Genomic DNA, 21,757 nt, shown 5'->3' with positions numbered 1-21,757 from the left:
CTGGAACAGCATTAAAATAAAAAATATAGTGTCTATCATAGGTATGTTATGTTTCAAACTGCATTAAAAAGTGGGAGAATATCAAGTTTGAATGTAATAGTAACTTTGCAAGGATATACAACAAAGTAACACTTTCTGGAGTAAAGAACTCAGTGGTTAGATGTTGGCAGACTTTTCAATGTAAACCCTTTAAATATGAATTTTCACTCAAGAACTAATTAAGGAAATAATACAAATTAAGAAATGTGATTCATGTGGATGGCATAAAAATGAACAGTGTGGTAACTCTGGAATATGGGTGATTCAAATTTTTATGTCAAAATGCTTTCACATTATTTTCTTTGTATAGTGATATATAAGGGGGTCCATTATCTGTCAAATACTACACATTTTATAATAGAATGCTTCTGTCATGCCATGCATACCCTAACTTTGAACGAGATTTTGTAGTTTGACAGTATCTTCAGAATTTGAGAAACGGTGGTGGTGGTGGGGGATATATATGCACACACAAACACAATCAATATCAGAATATAGGCAGTACTGAAGAAAAGATCTTTCTCCAATCCCAGCTGTCACTTAGTTGCAAAACCTCAGACAAATCACTTTTCTTGCCTCAGTTTCCTTATTAAAAAATTAGTATTTCCTCATATACCACTGTAAGATCCAGATGAGACTTTTGAAAATGCTGTTGTAAGTTCTGTTATCACATAACCATTTAAAAGCTATTTTATAAACTATCTTAATTACCCTACACTTTTTAGAAGTCACATTTTTCTAAAAATTTACAAATTATTTATGAACACAATAGATGAGAGAGTTAGGATTAACTTGTGTGTTGAAGATACATTCCCATTACCAGTCAAAGAGAACTGTTACCAACTAAGTGGAACACCTCCTCGCTATTTTTTGATTGAGAAGTGCTAAAGATGTTAACTACATAGTATATTACTGGATTACCATATCAGAGTACTCTTTTTTTGAGTCTAAAGAGCACCTGATTTATCTTCAACTGTGGAGACTGTTAAGTGACTGGTTTCACTCTTATAACTTCAAAGAGTTAATGCTGTTCATCAATACTTACTTCAAATATTCTATTTTAAAACATTTGCAAAACATTCAGATTATTTATTTTTCAAAATCCATTATTTGACTTCAGTAACACTTCTTCTTACCTTGAGGAATTTAGTAATTTGTTGGCTAGAATTAACGTTTACATAGACAGCCAAATTACTCCTGTTGTTTTTCTCTCTTAGACATCCCTCTCTCCTCCACCAAGAGGCATATAACAAAAGGCTCTCAATGATGACTCCAAATAATGTTATTCTATGATAAATTAATTCAGCATGCATCACAAATAAGACTGTATATAAATAATATATCATGGTATAAGACCCAAAAAGGGAAAAGGAACTGGGGAGAAAGTGAAGGTTCCTATGGCCAGGATTCTCACCCGACTCTTGGTTGGCTTGTTCACTGCACGTGTGGGAATACATTGTTACTGACTCTAAAGAGCTCTGCCCAGTGCTCTGGGCTGCACGGCTGCAGGAGAGCACAGGCTGGAGTGGTGGCAGTGCCGAAGACAGACTGAGACAGCTGCGGGGGCAGGGAGGCCCAGAGGTGGGGACCAGCTTGCTGCGTGCAGACTCCCTCTGAGTGGATGGGACTCTCGTCACTGACCTGCCACCGTTGGGAATAAAGTTGGGCATAAATCCTTTCACCTCAAGAATGTTCCACTGTCAATTTTTTCGGTCTCACTAAATCTGTAGTGAACTTGTCTGGAGCTGAAACCCATTGGCAAGACAGGAACGTTTTTTGAAAACAAAGTTTCCTTTATGTTTTAAAGTTAGAATTCTCACTCTATTAAAAGCAAATTTAAATTTCCCAGTCCAACCCCCATCATTCAGAATCAAGTGCCTCTCATGTGCTGTGCCTCTCACTGTTCTATGAAAAAAATCAACAATTAACTGGATACTTTATATGTTCATAATAGAGTCAAGAACAGGAAGGTAGCAAAGATGAGCTGAATGAGGGCAAATTACATGTCATGAAGTCCACGAACCAAAGCTTATGCAAACCTACAGATTTCTTTGGTATGTAAGCTGAAGATACACTTCCTTTTTAAGTATATCTTCTTTTGGGATATACATATATAGTAAATGAAAACATAATCTTTGGACATTTAGGCTTTATTTAATTTACCTTATGAGTACTCAATCTGTTTCCTATCTTAAACTATGAAGTCATCTTTGATTTCTACAACCTGAACATAGTGTGTTAGGAGCTTGGTAGATTTGTGAGTATTAAAGAAGCTTGATGATAATCTTACCAGTACATAACAGAATAAAAGTAGCAAATTAGTGAATCAAGGGAGGCAGTTCACTATAGTTATGGCTAACAGGTAAAATCACTCTACAAACTGCTTTGCACACTTCAGCAGCACCAGAAGGCAATCAATGAATTAAGATAGGGCAAAAACTGATGTTCATGATCCCAAACTGAAGTAAATTTTAAGAAGATAAAAAGGTTAAATTTTATTATTTAATGTGGAGGACAGTACATAAGAAATCTATTCTAGAAGAATCCTTATTTAGATCAATCCTCTCATTTTACAAATGTGTCAATAAGAAGTATTTACAAAAGAGTGTCAGGATTAGCACACAAAGCTTACTGACTCCTAATTCACAGCAATGTTTGGCAACATATGGTAATATTTAAACCAGGACATTGGAGAATAATAAGATTATTAAAAGACAATGTTTTAGGTTGTAATTGGTACAAAGTGATATAAAATATTGAATCTCTAGCAACCTCTCTGAATAATACAATCTAATTTAAATATGAAATAATTTCTAGAAGAAACTATTATGCATAAAGATAATATTTTTAGACCTGAAACGAAATGATTAGCTTCCACAAATTTTAACTCCTGCTGTTATCAGAAAGAACAATATTTCAAACACCATTTTTCTCAAAAACCATATGCTGGTAGTTTGTCTTTAGGTCTGTCCTTTCTCAAAACTACTTATAATTGAAAACAATGTACAGAAGCAAAAATATAAAGGCAATAAACGTACAGATTATAACTACAGATCTCCCATGATTTATGATAGGATTATGTCTTTACTGTGGCATAACCCCATTTTAAGCCGAAAACATGCTATGTCCAAAATGCACCTGATTCAGGTAACCTACTGAATATTCTAACCTAGCCTAGTCTGCCTTAAATGTGCTCAGAACTCTTAAATTAGCCTACAGTTGGGCAAAATCATGATATAAAGCCTATGCTATGATAAGCATTGAGTATCTCATGAGACTTATTGAATACTGTATTAAAGGTGAAAAACAGAATGGTCACAAGAGTATTGGTTGTTTATCCTTGTGATCACATGGCTGGCTGGCTGACTGGGAACTGCAGCCTGCTGCCAGAGCATCATGAGAATGATACCGTACAGCATATAGCTAGTCCAGGAGAAGATCAAAATTCAAAATATGAAGTATGATTTTCTACTGAACATGTATCACTTCTGCATCACAGTAAAGTCAAAAATTTTAAGTTAGGGACTGTCTACACACAAACAAGTCTTTCTGAAAGCAAAGTGAAGGGTAACAGTAGAAAGCTTAATATAATACTACAGGAAAAACATAAGTTACTAAGATTTAAATTTTCTGGTTGCCTTTCTCAGTTTAGGAAGCTGGTTTAAATATCTGCATACATGTAGTATTCTAACTGAAATTTCTACCTCTGAAAAAACCTCTACAAATAACTTACTTGATGTGGGTGGCATGCATTTAATATAACATACATGACCAAGCACTTTTGTAAAAATATATAAATGGGGGAAGAATTTAAGATGCTGGATGACATATTATACAGAGAAAATCCAAAAGACTCCACCAAAAAACTATTAGAATAACTGAATACAGCAAAGTTGCAGGATACAAAATTAATACACAGAAATTTGCTGCATTCCTATATACTAACAATGAATTAACAGAATGGAAATCAGAAAAACAACTCCATTTACAACTGCATCAAAAGAATAAAATACCTAGGAATAAACCTAACCAAAGAGGTGAAACACCTATACCCTGAAAACTACAAGACACTCATGAGAGAAATTAAAGGAGACACCAATAAAAGGAAATACACCCTGGGCTCATGGATAGGAAGAATTAATATTGTCAAAATGGCCATCCTGCCTAAAGCCATCTACAGATTCAATACAATCCCTATCAAAATACCAACACCATTCTTCAATAAACTGGAACAAATAGTTCTAAAATTCATCTGGAACCACAAAAGACACCGAATAGCCAAAGCAATCCCGAGATGAACAAAGCTGGGGGGATTAGGCTCCCTAACTTCAAGCTCTACTACAAAGCCAAAGTAATGAAAACAATTGTTACTGGCAGACCCAAAGATCAATGGAACAGACTAGAGAACCCAGATATAAACCCAAACATATACAGTCAATTAATATACGATAAAGGAGCCATGGATATACAATTGGGAAAAGACAGCCTCTTCAACTGCTGTTGGCAAAACTGGACAGCTACATGTAAGATAATGAAACTGTATTGTCTAACCCCATACACAAAGTAAACTCAAAATAGAACAAAGACCTGCATGTAAGTCATGAAACCATGAAACTCATAAAAGAAAACATTGGGAAAAATCTCTTGAATATAAACATGAGCAACATTTTCCTGAACACATCTCCTCAAGCAAGGGAAACAAAATAAAAAATGAACAAGTGGGACTACATCAACCTATAAAGCTTCTGTAAAGCAAAGGACACCATCAGCAGAACAAAAAGGCATCATACCGTATGGGAAAGTGTATTCATAAATGAATTACTGATAATGGGTAAACATTCAAAATATATAAAGAACTTACATGCCTCAACATACAAAAAACAACTATTACCTGATTAAAAAACGGGTGGAGGATCTGACCAAACACTTTTCCAAAGAAGAAATCTGGATGGCCAACAGGCACATGAAGAGATGCTCCACATTGCTAATCATTAGGGAAATGAAAATTAAAACCACGAGGTATCACCTCACACCAGTTAGAATGGCCAACATCCAGTCGACAAGAACAAACATCCAGACAAACATCCAGAAGACAAGAAACAACAAATGCTGGTGAGGATGCAGAGAAAGGCGAACCCTCCTACACGGCTGGTGGGAATGTAAATTAGTTCAACCCTTGCGGAAAGCAATATGGAGTTTCCTCAAAAAATTAAAGACAGAAATACCATTTTATCCAGTAATCCCACTCTTAGGAATTTACCCAAAGAAAACAAGACCCCTGATTAGAAAAGACATAGGCACCCCTATGTTTATCACAGCACTATTTACAATAGCCAAGATATGGAAGCAACCTAAGCATCCATTAGTAGATGAATGGATAAAGAAATGTGATACATATATACAATGGAGTATTCTTCAGCCATAAAAAGAGATCCCACCATTTGCAACAACATGGATGGAGCTAGAGGGTATTATGCTCAGTGAAATAAGCCAGACGGAGAAAGACAAGTACCAAATGACTTTACTCATTTGTGGAGTATAAAAGAAAGCAAAAATGAAGAAACAAAATAGCAGCAGACTCCCAGAGTCCCAGAAGGGTCTAATGGTTACCAAAGGGGATGGGTTGGGGAGGGTGGGTAAGGATGGAGAAGGGGATTAAGGGGCACTACAATTCGCAATCACAATAAAGGTAGGTACACGGAAAAGTGTAGTACAGCACAGAGAAGACAAGTAATGACTCGACAGCATCTTACTATGCTGACAGACAGTGACTGCAATTGGGGGGTGATGACTTGATAATATGGGTGAATGTTGAAACCACAATGTTCATGTGAAACCTGAACATGTGTATCAATAATACTTTAATAAAAAAAAGAATTTAGCATGCAGAATTTGAAGAAATTTAGTTGCTCAGATATAGGAAGTACTTTTTTATAAAGTTTTAAATCTCATTTGTTTCTGTAATTTTAAATGAGAAACAGGTGACTGAAAACATGGATACTGTATCTATATGTCTGGCAGAGAAAAGGCAGAGTACCCTTGATGGGACAGACAAGTGTCCATGCTCTTTTAAAGAGGTCTAGGAGGTTAATAGGTTAATAGATTTGTAGGAAGAGATCCTATACAAAAAGATAGAGGTAATATATGATGTAACCAGTATACAATACTTGTAATTCTCAAACTTTAGTAGTTGGATAAACAACATCTTTTAAAATCCTCCAAAAAACACAATTTACAAAAGGAAAAAGAAAAGCAATTATTCCATTTGTGGGAGAACAACTTTAGCGCAAAGGTAATACCTAGAACACAGAAAGCAGTGGTTTCTCAAACTTTAGCACGTATCACAATAGCCTCAAACTCAAGATTGCTAAAATTTAAGATTACTGATTCAACCCCTGAGTTCTGCTTCTATATAGGATTTTTCATTTTTAACAAGTTCCTAGGTAATACAGATGGCTTCTGGAACAGTGAACACTCTTTTGAGAACCATTGCTCTAAAGCTCAAAATTTACAGTACCAGAAGAGAAATGCTGTCAATATTCTTATATACAGTTCCATAACTTAAATTTTAGAGTATGTAAGACATTACTTTGATGCTAGTGCATACAAAATTAAACTGTGCATCAAACTTTTATGTCTCAAAAGAAAAAACGGGTTGAATGACTGCATGCTATTGTACTGTATATTCCAGCCTTGCCCTGACTTACACTGAGGATCCACTTGTTTATAAATACGTAATTTATTTTTAAAAACAGATTTTTTTGGACAACAAAAAAGAGGAAAAAATATAAAAATAAGAAAACAAAAGAAATAAATTTTGACAAACTCACCAGAAATATTTAAAGTCCTCAGGTGCTCAAGGTGTTAAATGAAAGATGGCCAGCCCTTTCATCCAAAAGGTATTTACTGAAGCCTCCACAGGTGAGATAGCAAGTAAAGAAGGAAGGCAAACCCTGAGTCTAATGCTTGTTGTTAACCATCTGGGCTAGTCTTAAACAAACAGGAACATAAATGTCATGCAGACTTAGCTCCTACAAATAAAGCTAGAACTTTCCAAGGTGCTACAACCACCACACCTAATAACTTAATTTCTTTATGAATGCTATAGGGTCAAAGGGCAGGGGTGTGGCATATGGTGAGACAACATGGAATCTTAAATCAAGCTATCATGTTTAGAAGAACCACACAAAGTACCTTAATATTTCTGATGAATGTAAGGTTCTAGAATATAGAAATTCAAGAATGCTGCTCATGATTTCCACCTTAAAACACAATCAAACACAGATGAAAATTTTAAGTGAGGCTCTTCTTACCATAAGTAACATTACCATATACAGTCAAATAAAAAATAAGGAACAGATGAAATGCAAAACACTTGAACAAGTTCATTTGTTAGTTAACTCCTACCATGCATCAACCAAAGGAAAACACTATTACTTACAAGTTATGGACCAGTGGTGTTGATCATTAAATAGCTCAAACTTTGAAGTCCTTGAATGCTTAGAATTTACTATAGCCCCTAAGGGCGAAAAGCCTTTGCTAACAGATTTTAGCAAAGAGCATTACAGAACAGTGCTCATTTTATAAACATATCAAATCAACACTTCTTAAACCTTAAACTTACACAATGTTATATATTCAATTATATAAAAAAAACAGAAAAAAAATAGTGCTCACAGCTGTCATCATAAAGGTACTGTCATAACTTCCAAAAATATTAATATGTGGTCAACATGGTGAAAAAGTGTCCAATAACCATTAACACAGAATTTTGGATGTAAATTCCTTTTAAAGTTGGTTTTCAAAACCAGATAAAAGTAGAAAATATTAAGGAAGCTTTACATGTAGTAATGAACACCTTTTGAAAAATTAATTAAAGAAATGTAGACAATCTAACTGGTAATAATGGAGGTGGAATACATATACACACACACACACACACACACACACACACACACACAAATATCAGAGGTATGTATATTTATGATGTACTGACATGAGGTTAAATGTCTCTTTTAAATGTCTCCTTGAGAAGTCATTAAAAGAAAATACACTTAGAAGATGAAGGAGTATCTAAAACAAAAACAAAAATTCTAGTCTTAGGCCCATGAAGATTCCCAGATATTGAGTTCATTACTATGAGGTCAGGAGGTAGTATACAGCAGGTCCCAAACCTATCTGGCCCAGAATTCATTCAGCCTAGATCCACATGTACTTTGGGAAACAGTGCGACTGACAATCACTTGCCAAGAAGCGTTTACAGTAACTAACTTTGTGCCCCAGTTTAAGGTGGGTGAACATGATGGAGCAGTCTTGAAAATTCTTCCTACCATGTGGGCCAGTTAGCTTTGGCCCAATTTGTTTTCTGGAGAAGGCTAAACTTTGAGAGGTATCATTTCATTTATAAACCATCCACACATAGATATATTGACAAAGAAGCCAAAAAGAATGTGTAATATATATGTATTTTTTAAAAAGACAAGATTTCTGACTCAGAATAAAAGCTCCCATGATAGACATTTTTGACACATACCTGTTTATAAAAAATTCAAAACTTTAAAACGATGCAACACTGTAACAGGATATACAATAAGAGACTGATGATGACTATTGTACCCTGGGTCTATTAAAGTGGAAATACTATTTATGTAGTACATTTCCTATAGGGAAAAGCCAGGAGGCAGTAGCATCCCACAATTTATCTTACTAGAAGGATCTGCAGCCATGCCTAAAATTCTCAAGCATACATACTTGAGAACAGACAGTAACTGTAAAGCATAACATTATGCTTCTCAAAGTTGGGTTCTAAGAAATTGGTGTGTTCAGTGGGTATCTGTCACTGTAGGCATTTCAAAAGTTTGACTTTTTAAATATGTGAGACTAAAATATACTCACATATACCTGAAAAAATAGAGTACTGCTTATTTGAACACCTCTTACAAAGAAATTGTGAATCTCAAGCTGTGTGGTTCCTCTGACATTATCTAATTCAAAAACTTCATTTCACAGATGAAACTGAGGCCCCCAAAAAGCTGTTTTGCCCTACTGCTATACAGTCATGGATTTTTTAAAATTAAATTCTATTATTTTATTTTCCTGTCTTCTGTCCATAACACTGCATTGTTAGTTGGCTGCTCCTTGTCCTGCCTCTTACCCTCCCCTCCCCTCGGTCCTACCACAGGCATTGTCTGTATGCAGTGCTTTCTCTCTCTCCTCCCCTCTTGCATCTTACTTTCCAGGTCCCATTTTCCTTTCATGCCCCTCTCCACTAATCACTCACCTTTTTTCTTCCTTCACATTAGCATTCTAAAACTTAAGTGTAATAAAATTCAATTCAATTAAAAAAATCACTGTGATTTACAAATGGTCCAATAATTTAAAATTTGAATTTTAAGATTAACTCTTATTATTTATTACTATTTTCACTACTTATTCTAATGCCAATATGATTCAGTCAAACATGTACTAATTTGAAGAAGCTTCTAATCATTATCAAGCAACAGATACTAGAACAAATCTTACTATTTGGGACATTGACTCTACTCATGTTTGAAACTGCGTTTCAGTTTCCATACAACCATACTGGGGATGACCAGGAAATCAAATTGTAAAAAAAAGTTATCTCAACAAAAACCAAGGTAAATTTTCTAAAACCGAGGTCTGCTGAACAGCTCTTTTCTTCACAATGTGACCTACTAAGGGATTTATTATCACACAACTGGAACTGCAAAACCTTCTTGGCCAACGTATGATTCAGTTAAATGAAGAAGGGAAAAAATAAAGTCTCACCCCCAATGGTACTCTCTTGAAATTCATGAAATTGGCCCTTCACAAAACGAAGTACTAGGCTTGATTTGCCAACAGCAGACTCTCCCAGAAGTACTAGTTTGAACTGGCATATTTTATTTCCAGCATTTGGCCCGTTGGGTCTTGTTGCTCCTCGATTAGCCATGTCCAAATTTGTGAAATAAGTCCCTAAGGAACTCAGTCCCGTAAATGAACTTCCAGGATGCAAGATGCCAATGTATTTCTTTCTGGAGGTAAAGAAACCTATGAAGAAACAAAATAAAGAATTAAATATATAAATCAGTAAAACAAAACTAATCTCTTATTTCTAATACCAGTCACTTTAGTAAATTTTGCCTGTAACATATTATTGTAGGACAATAATAACCTCTTTCAGCTTAATTCACTACTTTTGTAATGAAATAATGTAAAGGAATGAAATTTGAGCCAAAATTCCTGCTCTAATTTTCTGGGCTTGAAGTTTTTTTAAGCTAACCTTTATTAAAGAGTCATCTCTTTGTGCCAGGTAGTTCAAGTATGAACATTGCCATTCAAAGATCCTATAAAGTTAAGACTATTACAATCCTTCAAAATGAGGAAACAGGCACAGAGAGATTAAGTAACTTGACTGAGGTCACGGAGTTACTCTGACAAAGCTGCAGATAACTTTCAACCCAGGCAACCAGAGTTTTGACTCAAAGAGTTCAGGTTGTGGAGACAGACTACTGGAGATAAAATAGTTTTGAAGAAAATTAACAATTGGAAAGCTCTTAGAACAAATCCTAGAACATGTAAGAGCTCAATAAATGTTGACTATTATTATTTGAAGGCCTCTGTTAAATTGTACATGCTTTTTAATTAATGGTAATTTTGAAGCAACAAATAGTTCATGGCTCCCACTTTTGTGTGTCTAGTGGTTAAAAAAGACTTCAAACTATTTCCTCATGTGCTCAAGTACATCATAGATGGAAGTGTTAACTGCATCCCTATGTGGTGAGCTTATTAGTATTCATTTAAACTTTTCTGCAGTTTGGGGGCTAACAAGTAAATAAACATATTATCTTGTATTAACACATTTAGAAAAAACTACCTTGGATGGCTATTTCTATGTGTTATTGTCTAGTAACATTAATTTTCAATCTCAAAGGAATTTGCAAACATTTCAAGAATCCTTGTCCAGTGTACTCACAAGTCAATCATAATAGTTTTCTCCCATCTTTTATCAAAATGTGCTCATGTTCCCTGAGAATATTAAATCTGATGATTCCCTCCCTAAAATCACTGTTATACAATATAGGAAATTTGCCTTCGACATGAAATGAGTTTATATAAAGGTCCCTCCTGACAATGAATTCATTAATAAACATATCCATGAGGCCTTACATTTGAACAGTCATATCACCTCTGCCTTATCTAAACAGCAGCTTTGAGAAGTCCTTATCTTTTAGTAATACAAACTGAAGTAGTTACAAATGTAATGGTATGTCTGTGTGGCTTCCAAGCAATGGCGATGTAAATAAAACAAAACTGGCCATAAATGAAGCTAGGTGATGAGTTCATTATACCATTCCTCCCACTTCCATGTATTTTTAAAAAATTAATAAAAAATGCTCCAATTCCCACAAGTATCCTTCCACCCCCTTAAAAACATACCAGATTTGGGGACCTAATCCTGGCTGGCTATACCCATTTCTGCCAGAGCAAGGTCTTTCATTTCCAGTCTCTACTTTCAGAATATCTAACTTACATAGCTGCTGTGGGAATTAAATTAGAAAATGTATGTAAAAAATCTCTAGTACAGTGTCCAACATGTAACAGGGATTAAAAATTGGCAATGAAAGCAGATGCTTGGTGAAATAATGACCAAGTATGAACAGTCATGCAGACTTAAAATGCACCAGTACATCTCTAGATACTACATACAATACCAATTTATACACTTCCCAGTTGTCTGATTACCAACAAAGCAGCAATCTGAATTACTCATCAAGGACAATATACACCCAATTTCCATACTACCAAAATTACAGGGAAAACATCAGATTCCCATTTTTAAAAACTTACGACTTAGCTTGCCTTTTTAGGTTTAAAGGCTATTAGGATTATAGTTCCTCCCAAGGCTCTCCAACAGAAAACAAATTACACACAGCATAACATTAAGGTAAAAAATTATGTCCATTCATTTGTATTTACTGAAACTTGCCTTGATAAATAAATATTTTGCATAAAATGTATTTTTAATTTTTTGAAAATAACTGGCATTTTATAGTTAATGTTCTTCTGAATGTTCTTTGACCAAAATTGTACTAACAACTAACATTTACTGAGCACTTACTAGTGCCAAGCACTATTCAACGATTTTTTGCTTACAGCAACCCTACGAGCTCTAATATCATCCCCATTTTACACTTAAAGTTTCTCAGCTGTCCTGAATTATCACAGTGGTGTACAAGTGTTTTTTTCCTACCAGTTACATGAAAGGCAATGGTCCAACTCTGACTCCACATCTCCACATAAGCAAAGGACAAAAACTAATTGTTTGAATTATGACGTTCAGAGCTTAAAAAGTCTGAAAATCTTGAGGAGTGAGCAGCTTCCAGCGAAGAGAACAGCAGAGCATGTGTAATGGTCTCCACCAACTGAGAGAGTTCAGCGGCCTAGCTGTGCTGAGTTCCTGTAGCTGCTTCACCACCTTCCATAGATGAGACAAGAATCTCTAGACAGCCTATTTTGACAAGCCTCCTTCTCCTTCCATTACCCATCTTTGGTAGTCGAAGGCACGGAGCTCCCCAAATTCACACCTGCTGGGGGCCTGGTTCCTCCGCGGAGAGCACCTGGGTAACTGATACCAGACACCGGACCGCCTGGGGCCGGACCCGCCAGGCCTCGTAGCCATCTTTCCTGCCCTCCTCCCCTGAACCTGGCTCGGCTGTGGCCGGGAATCCCCCGAGGACTGCCAGCACAGGGCCAGGCGGAACCGCGGCCTCCAGCACTCTTTCACGGCGCCATCTTGAGAAGGGAAGAGGGTGACACCCGTCGCTCGCTCAGCCAGTCCCCAAATCGTCCCCAGAGCCCCCTGATGGATGAGTCAACAGCGCTGGCAGGACGAGGTGCCGGATCAGACAGCTCTCTGGGCTGGGGCGCCGGTGCACGAGAGGGAGAAGGCGCGAGCTAGGGACGGCGGATACCTGGGGTCCCGGCCCGCCCTGAGCAGCGGGGCACGGCTTGTTACCTGAGACCGCAGGGCGCGGAGCCGCGGGGCTGACGCTTCCCGGCAGCAGGTTCCAGACGCAGTCTGACAGGAGGCTGAAGCTGATGCTGTGGCAGCGCGTCTCCTCCGTGCGCCGCTCCACTCAGACTGGTCAGCGCGGGGCTTGCGCCGTGGTGCCGCCCCCGTCGGCCTCCGTCTCCGCCTCTCTCCGCTCCGCCTGTCTCTTTCTCCTCCTCCGCCGACGCCGGCGCTCCAGTTCCGACCAATTCTTCTTCCTCCTCCCTCCTCCGCCTCCTCCCCTTAGGCCGGCCGCCGACTGCTTCGCGAACCAAAACACTAACACTCAGGTCCCAGCGCGGGAGCCACTTCCGCCGCGCGGCGCCGGCCTCGCCGCCACGTCGCTGCACGTAGAGAACTACGCCCCTTCGTCACTTCCTATCGTCACCAGTTCGGCCGCTCCATCCCCTCCCCCTTCCCCCTTCAAAGCCCCCTCCGCCCCCCCAGCTGGGGCAGGTGTGTCACGTGCTCTCTGCGAGCAGGTGGGGCGCGTCCAGCCACCTCCGTCGCCCGGGGTGCGCGACCCCGCCCTCGCCGCCGCCATTGTTCTCCGGAGGCGGTGGTCTCGGCGCAGTGTCAGTGCGCTCGCGCGTCTCCTTCGCTCTTCGAGTTTCGGGGAAGCCGGCGAGAGCTTGGATTAGTTGCTCCCACCGTCGGTGAGGCGGCGAAGTGCCCTCTGTGAATATTAGCTCACAGTCCCCCTTAGCTTACCCTGCAACAGCCCATCCTTGGCAACTCTGTTACGGGGTTTTTGGGGGGACTCCCCTGGCACGAGAGAGACCCCAATGTGTCCCTGGGGATGGGTGGGTCTGTAAAGGCCGGTAAGTGGTATTTACCCCTGGGTGGAAGATAAGACCCTACTCACTCCAGAAGCTGTCCTTAAGGCGAGGAAAATCTTAATAATATGCTTTTATTGAGAGTATCTGTTTTGGGTGGGGAGGGGCAAATCTAAAAATTATATCTAGCTTTCATTCAGTTTGCCTCGCGAGTCACTCTACTGAGAGCTTTATAGGACTTGTGTTTTATTCTTAACTACGAGTTTTTCACTCTGAGACTAACTGCCTCGCCTTTCTCTATTAGAGTATTTCTAAGTCCCCAAAGTGGTCCTAGCCGCCGTGTCCAGATAGTGCCTGGCAGCCAGGAGTCTTCAGTCATGGTTGTGGAATTATTGAATGAGGCGTGCCTGTTCTACAGGTAAAGAATTTGAGGCACAGAGGTTGTGTAATTTGTCCAAAGTCACTTGGTGATGAAATGGTATTCTAACGTGCTGGCTGGCTCAGAAGCTGAGTTGGTAAGCAGGATTCCAGTGAGACAACCCCAGACTTTGACATCACTCTGCACTGCACACCTACAGAGGGCAGGCTGCTTTGGGTGAATCTCATGCAACAGGCAATCTCCTGGCCAGACAACTGAACCCAAAACAAAATTAAGTTTTGTACTTTGGTAGGAGGTTAAATTGATTTTTCCTCAGGATAAGGGCTACTTTGCAGATTGCCATTCATAGCCCTGTTGTGAGGACATCGATGTTGTCTGCATTGTTTAATCGGGGTAAAGTATCCTGTGGGTTGCTCAGTCAATGTGATGCAATGAAGGTAATTTGAGCCCTTCAACAACCAGTCTTGCGATCAACTCCCCCGTTACTAACCGGCAGAACTTAATGTGTCATGCGTTAATAATATATGTGGCACTTTATTTCCAAGGGGCTGTTCCAATATGATATGTTAGTCATGGTGATACCTCTTGGACAATCCCAGGAAGAATCAGGAAATAGGACGTGTCACATCAGTTTGGGATGTCAACAGTGTCCAAAACCATACCTAATCCACCCCAAACTTGCTTCTGCTTGGTGACTGGTATTAATAGCCTTCCAGTCATGTAGAGTCAAAAGGGCAGAATCATCTTGAACTCTTCCTTCTTTCCCTCATAAACCATTGTCCATTCTGTTAACCAAAATTCTCTAATCCCTGAATCTGTGGTGATATTCATGTAAACTGGAATTATGTACATTCTGGCCTTTTCTATCCATTCTTTACACTACTCAAAAATATCCGGCTGTGTCTCATTACTTACAAAAGTCCAAAGTTCTTTAACTCTAGTCCCAACCTACAATCCTTTCATTCTATTTCTATAGGCTCCCTCTCCCCCAGTCTCTTGCTTTGTGCCCTATTCATACCGATGTACTCTTTGCTCCCAGAATGTTGCGTGTTCGTTCTCATCTCGGTGTTTTTGGTCACTTCGTTCTCTCCACCTGAAACAACACTACTGCCCATCACTGCAGGTCTCACCTTGGCCAGGAGGCCAGGTCCTCTCTTTGGCATCTGAGGATACTTATACTGGATTTAGTTATCTTTTTCCTATGGGTTCATGATACTTTACTCCCTATAATGGTTCTATCTGCCTTATTTTACAGTTAAAGAGTTTCTAGACTTTTCTCTTCGGGCTTTCTTTCCCTTAAGGATTTTAACATTCTTAAATGCCAGGAATAATTTATTCATCATTTCAATTCCTCACAGAGGGCCTTTGATATAATAGGGACCCCAAAATATTTGTGAACATAATTACATTTAGAATCGTGGACATTTGACTTAAGAAGATCTCATAACACATGAATGCTGACATTTATGAATTGTTAGGAGCTTCCCATTCATCATTCTAGGATATTGCTTCCTCATCTATTTCTTTCTACCAATTTTGTCTTTTAATTCACCTTCATGAATACCTTCCGCAATATTTTCTAGTTTAGTCATAATGTTTGCCTGGGAGAGTGCTGCTTTTCAGTGGCTAGCAATTCCAGGATCCAGTGGTACTTTGAGAGGCTAAAATGCCACAGGAGAGCTTTTCTCTTCTATTGCCAATCACAATATGCCTCTGTTTTTTCCGTAACCCCAGATGACTGAGAAGGACTGATAATTGTATATATTTTAGTGTCAAGTGTGGGATCCTACTCATCGACAGAGCTTATTAAGGAAGATACAAAATGAATGGGCCCTAAATAAAGTCATGAAGACTTGAACTCTGCCCTCAGTGCCTCATTTGCCCTCCAATCTCTAAAACCCTACTCATGAATTCCCAGCACCTTGAGTCTTATGATCACCCACAGCACCCCAAATTTACCTTCTCTTCCAGGAAATCTTTCTTCCATTGTGTGTTGAAGAATTAATCTTTGTATAGATGGTAATGAATGGCAACATTTACTTTTATCTGGGACTGTCTAGAGACACCAAAAAGTAATTCTAACATAAGGAATTGTAGGCATGATGACAAGGCAGTGAGAAAAAAACTATCTAGTCATGTTTAAAAAGCTTGTGTCTTTGCAGTGTATCATGCAAGCCTCAGTTCAAATGCCACCTACCTAAGCAACTTCTAAACTCACCAATTCGAAAGTAGCATCCCTCCATATCAATCTCTTTTTCACACTTACCACTCTGTGAAATGATGTTATTTATTGGTTTACTCGATGGTTATCTACCTCTACTAGAATATAAATTCCATGGGATAGGGGTTTGTTTATATTCCATTGTATTCCCAAGACTGACACAAAATAGGGACCCAATAGATACTTGTAAAAACAAAAGAATTGAATGAACCCTTATACAAACATAGATGCTAACAAGTCTTTTAGAGTGCTTAGGAGAATAATATTTATATTAAGCTATCTAGAAAATCAGTTTTTACAAATGTTAAATAGTGTCCCCTAATCACTTAAATTTTTTGGATTTTACAAGTTCTTTTTACAGAGTTCTTAGAAATACTGAAATCCTATAAATTTCATTCAAATTTTACACCCCCTGTATGTGTGGAATATAAAAAATCACCAAATACACTTTTAAACCTGACAGACTATGTATAACCCCAACTTAAAATCCCATACTTAAAATTAGTTTTGCCACAGTATCTTAAAAATTCAATATGCATTATTGTGTAACATCTCAAACTATAATATATTTAAATGCTATTTAAAACGTAATTAAAGTCTAAACGTTCTCACACTTTCAATGTTACTATACCACAACTACTAAATATAATTATAGTTCTTTAGTGATAAAAGAACTACATGCAGTGTGCAAGGAAGGACCTAAAATTAGTGGTTACCACCAGAAAGAGGGTCATTTTTTCCAAGACCACCTGTACAATTAATAGGCCAATGGCCAGGAGGAAGCCCATGGCTGAACCCATCCTAGGGGATTGCATTGCTTGGGAAACCGAAGAGAAGGTGTGCATTTGCTATAGTGTCCAAGACCACATCCTTCAAGTTTCCTTGCCCTCAGAGTCCAGTAAAGAAGGGGGAAGGAGAGATGGAGAACCAGAGAGGAGGAAAGAGAAAATGAGAGGGAAAACGCAGGAGATGGAGAGAGATCGGCGGGAACCTGCTCCTGATACGTTTGAGCGCCAAGCCACGCCCCAGTTCCCTAGGTAACCGGTAAACAGACCTCCGACTTCTGTGAACTCCGCTACGTGTTAATTGGTAGGCAGGAAGTGGTGGCTGGGAGGCCGAGCGGGGATGTGCTCCTTCTTGAGAATGGGGTCCCTCAAAGGGTTGGGGACTCCCAAGGGTTTGGAAACTTCCCTCCAGCCAGGTACAGCTTTTCCCTTAGAGATGAACGCCCTTGGAGGAAAGAGGGTGTCTGGGAGGAAATCTCCCTCTCGTGCGGAGGTCGGGCTCCCGCGGGAAGGAAAGGATGATTTAGGAGAGAGGAGTGTCTTCGTGGGAATAAAATCTCCGACGGAGTTGGGGCTCAGAAAGGGATTAGGAAAAGATTCTCCCAGGAGGGAGAGCCTGTCGGTTAATAATAAATATGAAGCGAGGATAGCATCATCACAAAGAAAATCTCCATTGAGTGAGGAGCTCGAACTGAGATTAAAAAGACAGAATATTTCGAGGACCCTCATGGAGAGGAGTAATTTGGGAGCCAACAGGGTCTTAACCTCACGGGAAACAAAACCTTCCCTGGGCATGCTGCCAGGAAGAGTCGGTTTAGAAACTGAATGTGTTCTGGCAGGGTGTTCTCCTGGGAGGATGACCCAGCCTCCTGTGAGCATGGTGTGTGAGAGGCCGCAGTCTCTTGGGAGAGGGAGAGGTCCTGTGGCTGGTGCCCCTGAAGGGTTGGGGACTTCAGAGTGGAAGCAGCCTGCCTTGGGTATGGAACCTAGACCAGAACTGGAAACACAGCCGACCTGTATGGTGATGGAGCCCAGTGCAGAAATGAAGCCTCGTGTGGAGGTGGACACTGGGCTGCTCCAACCAGAGGAGCTGGATGAAACCAGGACCACAGATCCCCAAACGGGCTTGGTGATAGAACCTCCTGAACACCAGGTTGCTCTACACCCTGAAAAGAAAAAAGAGGCTGAAGCAGGAGTAGAACCTCCAGATCGAATCAGACCCATATACTCTGGGAAATTTTTGGATCGGACGCCTGACTGGCCAAGTGTAAGTTCTTTTCTAGTACTTTCCCTAGAAACTATGTATAGCCTTGTCTTTATGAAGATGATAAATTGAGAGACTTGTTTGGATTTGTAGAGTCAAACTGCAAGATTTCATTGGGATTCTGATATTCCTTATCCCAGCGGACTCCTTCCACCTGTTACTGTTCAATCTCCAATTCACTGCTTGTGTAAATACCAGCTTTTTCTGTGGTTCCTCTTGATTTCACCCTCCTTTCTCCTTTGATCTTCATTTCATTCCTCAATCTGTATTTTATCAAACCTCACTGAGGTGTGCTTTGTATCCTAATATTCATGTAATGACTAGAAAAAGAAATATGTTTCTTTTCTCCTTAAATTATTTATTGGGTGAATTAATTCATTCTTTCAGCAAGGACTTGTGGTCGCCATTAGGCTGGGTACAAGGCAATAGAAAACAAAAAGCTCATATCCCTACCCTCTAGGTATAGGCCTGCACACCAGTGTTGGAGACAGATCATGAAACAAATACTATGTGGATGTATAAATGAATAGAAAGTAAGTGTGATTCTCCCTTAGTAGAAGTACACTCTAAGCACAGAGCTCAGTGGAAAGATTGGACAACTCTGTTTGGAAGGGATGGGAAAGGCTTTACAAAGCAAGTAATATTTGAGCTAATTTTGAAGGGTGACTGTATTTGTCACATGGAAGTGTTACAGCATCTTGGGCAAAGGAAGGCATAGAGTATGATCAAAGCATCTTGTTTTTGGAAGATATAAACAATTCTGTTTAGTCAGCATAGTTTTAAGAGATGAAGATGAAGAAGAAATATATGGGAGAATCTAAAGTTCCAGGGGTAAAACATGAATATAGAAGCAATGGTGGATCTTAATCTTAATGATGGAATAAATAAATAAAATTTTCCTTTTAAAGAGATAATACTCTCTCTATCAGTAGTAATGGTGGATTGGAAGGGGGAGTATTGGGTGACAGGAAAAAATTAGAAGGCTATTTTTCCAGAGTAATGATGGTCTGAAGTTAATGTAGAGTTAGGATAGAGAGGAGAGTACAATTTTGAGAACTTTTTAAGAGATGATATTGTTAAAATTGCCATCCAGTTGTAGATCTATGTGTTGAAAAAGGGAAGGTGATGGATGAATTAGGAATTTCTGGGTTGGTAATGATCTCTTCCAGTTTGGTGGCAAATAAGTATCTGGTATTGGACCTACTGAATTTGAGACATCTAAAGGATATAAAATGAAAAAGTTGAGTTAACTATAGGACATCAAATGCAGAAGTCTGTAATGTGAGACAGTTGAAGCCGTGGGTGGGGATGGGAGAAGATCTAGGCAAGACCTTGGGAAGCACATGTATGAAGATGGTTAGAGAAAGAAATGTCAGCTAGGTGAGTTCTTGAGGACAAGGACTTTATCATATTTATCATATAACTCCATGGTATATCACAATGCCAGGCATACAGTGGTCACACAGTAAGTATATGTTTGATAAATGAAAGGCTGGATGACTATATAGTAGAAAGAATGGAGAAGAAAGAGGTGAGTCTGAAATGGTGGTAGTGAGGAACATAAAGGAAGAATCCTTAAGATATTCTTAGAATAAGAGATTCTATACACTGAGATTTGATAATACAATTCAGCTGAAGTGGTCATAGGGAGTCTGCAGAATTTTTTCTGCCATCTGCCGACATTGTTCCCCTTTGCACTCAGGCTGTTCTTTGGTCTTTGACCCACTTTGCTTTCTGGTTCCCATATTTGATTTCCCCAGCCACTCTTTCCGTTTGACCATGGCTGCTTCTCCTTTCTGCATTGACTCTGCAGTCTGTGGCCTCAGACCTGATCTCACACACAGGCATACCACCAACCAGCTTTTGGTGTCCAACACAGGCAATTTAAAACCTCTGCTTCCTCCTCCTACTCAGACCCTCCTTTCTTAAGTGTGATAGGATGGGGAAGAGAGTTTCAAGGAGAAAGTGACTTAGCAGTGTTATCTCTGATAGAGTAAATTGAATAAAGATTAGCTTTGGATATTAAGGAAATGAGCAACATTGTTAGAATGGCATAATGGAGGGAGAACTCAGATTTCAATATACTGAAAAATGAATGGGAAAATAGAGAACATTATTGTGGATTTTCTTTTTCCTTAAGAAGTGCAACAGTGAAGAGAAGGGAGTAGATTCCATTTAGTAATCTTTTTTTTTTTTTGAGAGGGCATCTCTCATATTTATTGATCAAATGGTTATTAACAACAATAAAATTCTGTATAGGGGACTCAATACACAATCATTAATCAACCCCAAGCCTAATTCTCAACAGTCTCCAATCTTCTGAAGCATAACAAACAAGTTCTTACATGGTGAACAAATTCTTACATAGTGAATAAGTTCTTACATGGTGAACAGTACAAGGGCAGTCATCACAGAAACTTTCGGTTTTGATCATGCATTATGAACTATAAACAATCAGGTCATTTGATTTTTATACTTGATTTATATGTGAATCCCACATTTCTCCCTTATTATTATTATTATTATTTTTAATAAAATGCTGAAGTGGTAGGTAGGTGCAAGATAAAGGTGGAAAACATAGTTTAGTGCTGTAAGAGGGCATTTAGTAATCTTTTTATTTATTTAGTGAATCAGTAGAGGAGTTTGAGATAGCACTAAGTAGATGATGGTTGGAACCATATCCTAGATAAACAAGAGGGAATAGAACTAGGATCCTAGGCCAGAGGAGAGATTAGCCTTGATTACAAACAAGGCTCCTCTTGAAATAATTTTTAAATACTGAAATACCTATTTTCACTATAAAACAAAAATAACATTATACAAAATTTAGAAAACAAGAATGAAAACACCCATTATCTTACCACCCTAATACAACACCAACTAGCATTTTGTGGCATTCATGTTAATGAACATCTTTTGACAGCTTGCTGTATCACCATCACTACTCCTGGAGCTTTGCAGGTGGTAATTCATTTTCTCTCAAAACAACCCCAGGAGGCATCTACTTTTACTAAATTCCATTTTATAGGTGAGGAAACTGAGGTAAATTGGGTAATTTGGCCAAGGTCATAATGCTACACAGTGGTACCTCCAGGATTTAAAGTCACAACTTCTGACTCAAGAGCCTGAGTTCTTGGCTCTGCTACACTTTCTGTGACACTTTCCTGCATTCATATTTTGTACAGTTGTTATATCAGGCATAAGAACCATTTGTCTTCATTTTTCATTTATCATTTAAT

The 21,757-nt window shown here is 38.9% G+C and overlaps 2 protein-coding genes across 2 annotated transcripts in view; one reads left to right on the top strand and one right to left on the bottom strand.

Annotated features, from left to right (window-relative positions):
- Positions 1-13,412, bottom strand: part of RAB5A (RAB5A, member RAS oncogene family) — a 30,809-nt gene extending 17,397 nt beyond the window's left edge. Inside the window, exons 1-2 of the mRNA XM_017680617.3 lie at positions 13,058-13,412; positions 9,829-10,089 (exon numbers count right to left, since the gene is read on the bottom strand). Of these exons, the coding sequence (XP_017536106.1) occupies positions 9,829-9,991 (163 nt within the window). The 5' untranslated portion in view covers positions 9,992-10,089; positions 13,058-13,412. The remainder of the gene's footprint in view (positions 1-9,828; positions 10,090-13,057) is intronic.
- A 4,046-nt stretch (positions 13,413-17,458) lies between these two features.
- EFHB (EF-hand domain family member B) overlaps positions 17,459-21,757 on the top strand; it is a 76,986-nt gene continuing 72,687 nt past the window's right edge. Inside the window, exon 1 of the mRNA XM_036996296.2 lies at positions 17,459-18,521. Within this exon, the coding sequence (XP_036852191.2) occupies positions 17,595-18,521 (927 nt within the window). The 5' untranslated portion in view covers positions 17,459-17,594. The remainder of the gene's footprint in view (positions 18,522-21,757) is intronic.

This window comes from Manis javanica, chromosome 15 (assembly GCF_040802235.1).
Source record: "Manis javanica isolate MJ-LG chromosome 15, MJ_LKY, whole genome shotgun sequence".
Lineage (NCBI taxonomy): Eukaryota > Metazoa > Chordata > Mammalia > Pholidota > Manidae > Manis > Manis javanica.
The sequence above is the reverse complement of the archived record's forward strand: the minus strand, read 5'-3'. Positions and strand labels throughout refer to the sequence as shown.